The 9,606-nt window shown below is 60.2% G+C and overlaps 1 protein-coding gene across 11 annotated transcripts in view; it reads left to right on the top strand.

Moving 5' to 3' along the window:
• Rimbp2 (RIMS binding protein 2) overlaps positions 1-9,606 on the top strand; it is a 117,354-nt gene that overhangs the window by 72,077 nt on the left and 35,671 nt on the right. For all 11 annotated transcript variants that reach the window (XM_019204565.1, XM_010604283.1, XM_010604279.1 and 8 more), the window contains one exon: positions 3,420-3,470. In XM_019204565.1, the coding sequence (XP_019060110.1) occupies positions 3,420-3,470 (51 nt within the window). The remainder of the gene's footprint in view (positions 1-3,419; positions 3,471-9,606) is intronic.

Below are 9,606 nucleotides of genomic sequence, written 5' to 3'. Positions count from 1 at the left end.
CTTCTCAGCCACCTCCTAGAAACCGGCTTTGCAAAAGGTTTTGGAGAGAGTTGAGCACCACTCAAGGTGGGCTGGACTCCTCCCTGGACTCCCACCTGGTGATGCTCTGGACAGGGACGGCCACATCTGCTACTGGAATACTTGCTCCTGGGCATCAGCGACCTGCCCCACTGGCCACTTGGAGCCTGGGCCATAGCCTCGAGTGGAAGAGAAGTAGATAAGGGGACGGAGGACTAGGGAAGCCCCAGAGGGGATGGAGATGGGATGAACAGATCAGGGAGGTGCTGGTGGGCGACTCGGACAGGAGGGAGACCAAACTGAGGAGGAGACGCCACGTGCGGTAGCTGGAGTCCTTGCAGGGGTGCTCGGTGTGTCTGACAGAGGACAGTACCCTGTGTTTGGGGCAGGGCCTGGAGCTAGGACCACATTTCAGAGCTGGAGCTGGACCCCTGGCTTGGGAAGCCTCCATAGTAATAGGACAGTGACTGGCCCAAGGATGTCTGTCCCCCACCATGGTACAAATCCTCAGTGGTACTGATCAGGTCCAGAGGTGGCTCCGAGGTGGAGCTGGCCCAGAGCTGCCCCATCTGCCCTCTGTAGTCTGGCTCTGCCTGGTACCCCACCCCTCAGCCCTCAGCCCCCAGAGATGGGCTTATACCCTCTTAGTCCACTGCCACCCCCAAGATGTGCACATGACAGGTTTCCCTTCTGTGCAGCAGGGTCTACTTCTTTCTCCAGAAGGTCCCAGTTCCCAAAGCCCCCTGGGGCCCCTGGCCCTCCTGCAGGGTCTTTCACTCACCTCCTGGCTCCACTCTGGGGTCCACCTCCCCTCTGAAGTGGCCACCCTGGCCCCCAATATCGGGGACCCCTGCAACTCGGCATGCCCTGCTGCCCGTGTGCCCAGCAGAAGCAGGGGGCACTGCAGAGGAAAGTGCCCCTCGCCCCAAAGAGAGACCGAGGCAGGGGTGGGCTGGGCTGTGGCAGCAGGGGGCCTCTTGGGGATGGGGTCCTGGAGGTGGCACCCACAGCCCTGCTGGTCCTGCAGTGCTGGGCAGCACCGGACACTGCCTACTTTACCCGGCCCCACCAACTGTGCCCCTCTTTGCCCCCCTCACCTCACCACACAGCAGCAACTCTGGCTTCCTGTGTTGCTGATGTGCCCTCTGCATGGGGTCTGCCTGGGTCCCAGGCAGAAGAAGTCACTCGTCCTCACCGAGTCACGCCAGCAGTGCTTCCCTGTGTGTCCCCTGTGTCGGGACCAGGAGGAGCAGCTGCGTCCAGGGCAGGGCCTGCCCAGGTCATGAGCAGGGGAGAGGCAGCGCCAGCAGGCGGCTCCCACTTCAGACACAGTGCGTGGTCCCAGTGCCCCAAGAGATCCCAATGCCAGACCCCCATGGCTTCAGACCCTGGAGCTGGGGAGCAATCACTCCTTCCCGGGCTAACTGTGGGCTCCAGGTCCCCACACTCAGTCCCCGCCAGGGCCACGTGGCCATGGGGTCCCTTCCTGCCTGCGAGCTGCCACTCTGTTTCAAGGCAGTGGGGTGCTTAGAGGAGCTACACCCAGGGCCTGACCAGGCCCACTGCTGCTGGGTGCTTCCGGGAGGCAGTTTTGGATCTGCAGGGTGGGGGTGGGAGCCCATGGTCCCTCTGCCCATTCCAGTCCTCCCTGTTGTGCTCCTCTTGCCCCGGGGTGACAGTGTGTTTCCCAGTTTCCCACCCTGCCCAGTACCACGTTGCAGTGCAAGTGGCCCATGGTTTTGCTATTGGCTGGCCCTCGGAGCTCCATCCTGCCCCTCTGCCGTCACCCAGCCGAACTCGGTGCTGGCACCCCTGCTGCGTGACCCGGGGCTGGGGACCGTTGCCCTGCTACATGCTGGTCTCCTGCGGTCTGGCCCCGGGCTCAGCCCCTGCCCCACCCCGCCCTTGGCCCTTCAGTGACTGGCCGATTCTCTGGCATCAGGAGGATGTGGTGGCTGTGGCAACGACTCCCCTCACGAGCTCCACAGCCCTGAGTGCATAAGAGTGTGAGTCCCCAGGAGGCTCCTGAAATGAGCCTCGCTGGTGCTGGCTACGATTTCGCAAAACGCAGGGCTGCCACTGGAGCTGTGAGATCTAACAGTGCTCCGCCTGACGCCCGGGGGCCCAGAGCGGCCCGCCCACGACACCACTCCGATGCTCGCCAGGAGCCGCTGCCGCTGCCAGCCTGGCACAGCCTCCTGGCCCGTGCACTGCTTTAGCTCTGCCCTTACAGACTGATCAGACAGCTCCTGGCAGTGTGGGATTTATATCCTCGCCATGTGTTCCGCTGCTTTCCTTCCCTTTCTTTCTGGTTTGTTATTTATTGTCACCTCGCTGGTGTAGGTCACTCACTCAGCTGGGACCTGAGCAGCCCCCTCCGTGTCCTGCAGCCCAGACTGCAAACAGCTGCTTTTTCTGTGCTGGGCGTTAGGAGGCAGCTGCATCCAGCAAGCAAGGGGAACAGTGCTCTCCCCCGGTGGGCTGGGTACACAGTGTGGTGTTGTCTTCTGTTCCCCTGGGGTTCACTGTTAGCTCACTCTTAGCTGTGGATGTTGGTGCTCATTAGGGCTCTTGTTTCCAAGTGACAAAAAGCCCCAAAAGGAAATTTTGTTGGCACACACAACTGGAAATGCTACTTGAGATGGGGCTGGGCCCAGTGCCCTTGCCAGCTGGCTTCACCCTTGGCTAAGTCCCGATGCCAACAGAAGCCATTTCTCTCTGCCTTCCCCTGGGTTGGCTGCTTTCTTGAGGAGGACGCCAGCTGACCCAGCCCTGCCCCTCATGGTGACACAAGGCCGCCCCACGGCTGCCACCACGCCAGCCTCTCTCAGGCTGAGTCTGGAGGGAGAGGGACTTCCCTCTCTCACTCTGTGCAAGCGAGGACCTCTGGCAGTGCCAGTGCCTACCCAGGTCCTGGGTGGGGTCCGGAGCACAGGGAGCCATCGTGCTGCTGAGTTTCAGTTTTGCACACTTTGTGCTCTGTCCAGGCAGTGGAAGCTTGTGAGATTTCCCCTCTGGGCAGCAGATGGTTCTGCCTCCAGCCTGCTGTTGCAGGTTGCCTTGGTTACTGGCTAGAGGGGTGAGGCCTCCAGGCTAGGCCTCTGTGCATCTGGGGTCTGGGGCTGGAGTTGCAGGCCCGTGTCTTGCTTCCCCACAGTGAGGGTGGCAGTGCTGCCTAAGGCCCTTGCGGAATCTGCCTGCTGCTCTGGGTTCAGCCAGCACCTGTCTGTGAGGACTCTGGAACCCTCCTCAGAAGCAGGGCCAGGAGCCCCCCAAAGTGCCATCCCCTGCATGTCCATCTCACCTCAGGGACCCAGTGCAGACCTTGGGGCCCCAGGAAGGGGGTGGAACCCACACGTTGCTGTGCCCCTGATGCTCTCTTTTGTCTCTATCACCCACAGGCTCAGGTTGAAGCAAAGAAGGAGCATGAGGGGGCTGTGCAGCTGCTAGAGGTGAGTGGTGCCCCTTCTCCTGGCGGGCAGGTGAGGGTGGAGCTGGGCACCTCGGCCAGGTGTCTGCGCTCCCTGGCACCTGTGCTGGCACTTCTCTCACAGGAGCCTGGGTCAGTTTCCATCTTTATCGGAGAGGAGACTGAGGCACAGGCCCATGGCTGCACAGTGGTCAGCCAGCATCGTGTGGGCCTGGTCGTCGCTGGCCCGGGTTGGCCCGCCCTGTGGGTGTTCTGTCTCCTCGCAGATCGCTGGGGATACATGGCCAGGTGTGGCACTGAGCCCAGGAGATGCAGGTCAGAGGAGGGCGGGCCTAGGACCTGGTGGCAATGCCACCTGCATGTCCGGGGCATCCCGAGCCATCCTCAGTGGCCCCAGTGGTGTGGCTTGAAAGGCAGCAGCTGCCTTGTCCCTCCTGAGGGTGGTGCTTGAGAGCGGCCAGTCCCGTCCCTGCTGTCCGTCCCCAGCTAGCCTCCTTCAGGATTGCAAGCAGGCCGAGCAGCTGACCTCTTAGGTCACCCCAGGCTCTGCCCCTGCACCCCATATGTACCAGTTCCACCCCCAACCCAGGGTGGAGGTCAGGCAGGAGTGACCCCAAGGGTGGAGCCCAGCACGCTGCCCAGTGCAGCCCCTGCAGCTCCCTGGAGAAGGCCAAGCTGTCTAGATGGGGCCTGGCTGCCCTCTTGGGTGGCCTGTCCTGTCTCCATCCCCAGGGGCAGGGCCACCCCAGGATGCAGAGTCCTCCCCAGTGAGGCCTTGTGGGGTCAGATCTCCTCAGGAGAGTCCTGGTTCCGAAAGCACTGCCTGCTCACAGGCCCCTGGGGCCACACTGGGCAGAGGTGGAGGACCTGGGCCCCTGCCTGCCGTGCTCATTAGGGACTCAGCTCCCCTGACCAGACGCCACTGTCCTGAGTGGGGATGGAGCTCCTTCCCTCCTATCATCCCGGAGCCCCAACCTGGTGCCCTGGGTCCTTTTGTGGCCTCTGTGGCCGGTCCCCGAGCTGTCAGTGGGCATCTGAACCACGGTCCTGGTGGCAACCCTGAGAAAGCTGTGCAGTTCTGGGAGCCCTCTGCTCACCGCCTCTTCCTGTGCTGTGCCCTGCTTGTGCACCCAGAGCACCCTGGACAGCATGCAGGTACTCCGAGTGCTGGGTGCCTGGTTGTGCTCTCCCGCATGGCAACGCTGTCACCGCCTGGGCTCCTGGAGCTCTGATCCCTGCTGCTTTCTGACGTGGGGTGTCTGGGTCTTCGCCTGGATCCCCGGGCCGGTGTTTCTGTGCCCAGCGCTCCCTGGAACACCGAGCCAGCCTAGTGTGCGTGGTTTCCCACTTTTGCCCTCACTGTTGCTGCCAGGCCGGTCCTGTGAACCCAGATGACCAGAAAGAGAAAGTCTCTCTCTGGGTGGCAGCATCACTGAGTTCACAGAGACCCCTGTGCACCCCCTCCTGCTGGCCCACAGTGAGCTCCTTCCATGGGCAGAGTGGACACAGGCAGCTGGTGTAGGGCCCTAGGGAAGGAGGGGTATGGGTGGAGCATCTCTGTGACACTCAGGCCTTAGTAGCTGAACCCCAATCCCATTCCAAACCTGGAAGTGCTGACCCAGAGACAGGGATGGGAATGAATGCCTGGCTGGGAGCAGGACAGGTCCCAGTGTTGGGGAGATGACTTCCAACTTCCCATGGGAAGTCCTGAGGCCCCCTCAGGATGGGAAGGACCCAGGGCCAGGTCTGGCTCCACCCTCTGACAAGGGAGGGGTTGGGGTGCTGTAGGCGGGGACTCCAGCACCAGGCTAGCAGGGTCTCAGCAAGGCAGAGGTCTCAGGAGTTTAATTAATGGAGGACATGGAGGTGTAGACCAAGTCCAAGAGCAGGGGACCCTGACCAGGACGGGGCTTGGAGCATGAGGACTCCTGTGGCCCTCCCATGGCCTGGCAGACACCTTGTCATGGTGTCTCGGGAGGGATCCGGAAGGAGGAGGCCGAGCCTCTTGTCCTCCAGTATTTGAGGTGCTCAGAGCTCAGGCCCCGCCCTGCAGTGAGGGGAGTCAGGGCTCCCCGCATAGCCCTCATCACAGGTGTCAGGAAATCTGTGCACCTGGGGCTGGATGGCCATGATCAGGTGCGACCCTAAAGCCACAGATGCAGTTCTGCTGCTGCACATTTCACTGTGAGGGACAGCAGGGTGCTGGCCTGTGGACCTACAGTAGGATTTGGGGTGCTGAGGAGTCCCACGGGCAGCTGCGCCCGGGACCATGGTGCTTGTGAAGGACGGTCAGCACTCAGGCTCAGATGGCGTCTCCCACCCAAGCCAGTTTGCTCCTCACCCCTGCCTGGAGCATCCGTGCACCTCCCTGGCTGGTCCTCTAGGCCCATGGTTTTTTGTGCCACCTCTCCCGATACCACCCCTGCAGCAAGTGTCAGTCTCCAGCCATCACCTTGCCCATATCTGCACCTATGTTGGGGCCTCTGCTTGGGCCCGAAGCCTGCGGGGAAGGCGTGTCCCAGTTACAGCCTCTGCCTGAGGGCGGTATCGTGTGTGCCTGCCGGGGCCATCACTGCCTTGCAGCTCCAGGACCTGCCCCTCCCCACCTGCAGGTGGCCACTTCAAGCCATGGACACACCCAGGTGACCGCACACCTGGCCGCTTACCCCCACCCCAGACTCCAGAAGAAGTTATATACAAGGTACCTGCCAGGCCAGGGAGAGTCTGCACTGCCCCAGTGCCTGGAAGGAAGCAGGCGACCTGCCAGCGACCCACGGACAGTCAGGTCAGTGGCCAGGGCCCAGGCGTGGGCAGGTCTGTGAGCCTGCTTGCAGGTCTGGATACTTTTACCTCCACTGAACACCTGCTCATCCCGAAGACGCCAAGCAGCCCACACTGTCTCACCTGAGGGCATCAGAACCCTCCCTGAGCCATGCCAACACCCTGGGCCACCATGCTGGAAGTCAGTGTTCACCTCTGTGGGCTGTGTGGCTCCATCGTGCACAGTGAATGACAGATTCCCAGGCCCCAGTACTCCAGGAGGGCTCACAGGACCTTCAGGGGGCCCAGCCATCTCTAGATATAGCCAGGCTGAGCAGGAGTGCCTGAAGCCCTGGCCAGCATTGGAATGAGAGATTTTCCATGGAAACCAAGACTCCTTGCTTCTCCAGAGACCTGGTTGTGAAAGGGAAGGTGGCGCAGACCTGCCCTGTGTAGGACCCAGCTCCTTGCAGGATCCACTCACTGCCAAGGTCATCTCATGCTCTCAGCAAGATGAGCTAGTGTGCTTTGGGTGGATAGCAGTGACAGCCCCGTGGGGTATACTACACACATCAGGCACCTCCGCCATCCCACCCTGTCCTCAGGTTGCTCACCTCCGTCCTGGCCTCACCCTTCAAGAGTGCCCACTGCTTAGGGGACCCAGCTTCCACCACAATGGAAGAAGATTCTGGATGCTGCAGGACTTCTGGTCACAGGCTTGAGTGTAAACACTTGCACCATGGGAACTTGGGGGCCTTGGCCTCTGGCTGTGCCTTAGTTGCTTTTACTTTTCTGGTTGCTGGGACAAAACACACGTTAACCACAGCTTAAAGGAGGGAAGGTTTATTTCAGCTTATTGTAGAGGCTTCAGTCCATAGTTGACTGGCTCCAAGGTAGGGTGACCTGGCAGAGGGGCATCGCAGAGGAGAAACAGTCCATGGCAGGACAGGCAGGAGGCAGCAGCAGCAGCAGCAGCAGCAGCAGTGAGCCTGCCTTTTCCTCTATCCCATCCGGGACAGAAGCCTTCTGGGTGATGGCCCACACACCCAGGTAGGGCTTCCCATTACCCAAACCCATCTGATCCATGGACTAATTTGGTACCACACACCCTTAATCCCAGCATCATACCCTAGATCCAGAAAGTTCTGAAAAGCCCCACTTATAATGTGTGAGGCTTCGGGGTGGGGCATCTAGACAGGAGTTGTAATGGGCCGGCTCCATGGTGCCCTGCATCCGTGGAGCCCAGGTATTGCTTTTGGCAGCTCCCTCTCTCCCAGCTCAGGCCTGCATGGGTTCTCTGTCTCTCTGAGGTGAGATCCCACAACTCCCAAGAGCAGGCCCTTTGTGGTGCAGCTCTGATGGCTCCTCTGCCATCCCCTGCTCAGGCTACTGTGCTACAGGCTCAGCTCTGGCCAGCTACACTGCCATCACCACTGGCCGTGACAAGTTTGCTCACCTTCACCCACTGTGGCCCCTGAACACGCATGGGCCACCTGCTCCAGGCCTCAGAGGCCCAAGCAAGACATCTGGACCATGCAGCCAGTGCACAGGGTCTTACCAGCACCTTTCTCTGGGGCTGAGTCCAGCGGCCACACACTGGCCTACTGAATTCCTCCATATCTGCACAGCACCGTGCCATCGATTTGTAGTTTAAAATTCATTTTACTCTTCAATCCTTTTTATTTTGAAATGACTTTAGACTCACAAAGACCCACAAAAACAACCTTGCACTTCCAAGGATGGGCAGCGTTCAGCCCAGGGATCACTGGCCACATTTGTGAGCTCCGTTCTGACCCTGCTATGGTCTGGTGTACAGAGGACTCATTGCCCAGTGATACCCTGGTGATTGCACCTCTCAGCCCAAACCCCATGGCCACTGCTGTGTCTTCTGTGGCTGTGGTTTTATCACTGCGGAAATGTTAGACAAGCGCCCAAGTCACTCTCGGTCAGCCTCTCTCACAGGCATCGGGCACCAGAAAGTGGATTCCTGGGGCACTTCCTGTGCACACCAGACCGGCACGGGACCTCTGACCTGTCTTCTGCCCCCCAAACCTGGGTCCTTCCTGGTGGCACACCTGTGGCCCTTTAGGTAACGAGTGAGTCCTGGGCGCACCGCTGTCCTCCAGCCCACCCTGTGTCAGGGTTGCTCTAGCCTGGGCCCCTGGCTGCCCTTGGGGAGCCCTGACACCATCTCCAGGGCTGAGCAGGGCCTGAGCCCTGTGCCTGGAGCACCTTGTGGAGAGTGCTTTCTGGGCCAGACCCATTCAACTCTTTAAAACAAGAATCCTGCTAACTTAAAATGAATTGAAGGGCCAGGGATTTAGCTCAGTGGTTCTACTGCCTGCCGCACAAGCGCAAGGTCCCGGGTTCAATCCCTAGTATAAAAAAAAAGTAAAATGAATCGAGGAAATTAATTATAGTCTTGGGATCTGTCAGGTTTATTTTTAGGAGTCCATGATCTCAGATGTAAATAGGGATTCTTTCTAGACATCAGAGCTGAAATATTTAATGGGAATGGGGAGGAGGAAGAAGAGGAAGAAGAAGAGGAGGGTGAAGAGGAAGAAGAGGAGGAGGAGGAAGAAGAGGAAGAGGAGGAAGATGGGGAGGAGGGTGCCCTATGGCTGAGTCCTCGTCTGTGGGGCATGGCCGGGGCCCTCAGACCCCATTCCCACACTGACCCCTGTGCTGCATTGTACCAACACCTGTGCCAGGTGCCGGATTGACACAGGAAGCCGGGAGAGGTAAACCTGCCCTCTTGGCCCTGGTGCCGAGCAGGGAGCCAGGCCGCAGGAGGGACCCAGGACAGCCTGGGGCATTTGCTCTGGCCACCTGAGCATGGGGACAGCAATGGGATGGCCTGGCTACAGACGCCACCAGCCAGCCCTCCTCCTCTCTCTCTCTCTCTCTCTTGGTTTGGGAGGTGGTGCTCAGTGTGGACAGTCACTGCAGGGTGCAGAGGCCTGGTCCCTGAACCAGTGAGCACAGGCGTGTGTGGGCCCGAGGTCCACCTGTAGACAGGAAGTGGTCAGGGAGCTGAAATAAGGGTGCAGAATGGATGAGGTGGAGGAACCCCGGTACCTGCCCCAAGGCTCCTTTGTGACAAGGGGCCAGGAGAGCAGTTTAGAAGAAAGCCGGTGAGGATGGGAGACATCTGTCCCATGGCTGAACACTGAGCCAGGCCTGTCCCGCCTGAGGAGGGAGCTCACTGGGGGCCCTTGGCCTGGCCTGTGTGTCCCTGAGGGAGACTCACCCTTCCGGGGGCTTCTGCAATGTCTGTGCCATCTGTGGATGGTGGCCGCATTGCTGACCTAGCCCAGCAGTGGACATTCCCTTGTGTTCTTTGTGGTTCTGGGGTCCCGGAACAGGCACCCAGGGAGACGGTGCACGGCTAGGTTAGC

The sequence above is a fragment of the Fukomys damarensis genome, unplaced genomic scaffold (genome assembly GCF_012274545.1).
Source record: "Fukomys damarensis isolate Sample0158 unplaced genomic scaffold, DMR_v1.0_HiC HiC_scaffold_12, whole genome shotgun sequence".
In the NCBI taxonomy this organism is placed as follows: Eukaryota; Metazoa; Chordata; class Mammalia; order Rodentia; family Bathyergidae; genus Fukomys; species Fukomys damarensis.
Note: the sequence above shows the minus strand (reverse complement) of the source record. Positions and strands in the feature narration are given on the sequence as shown.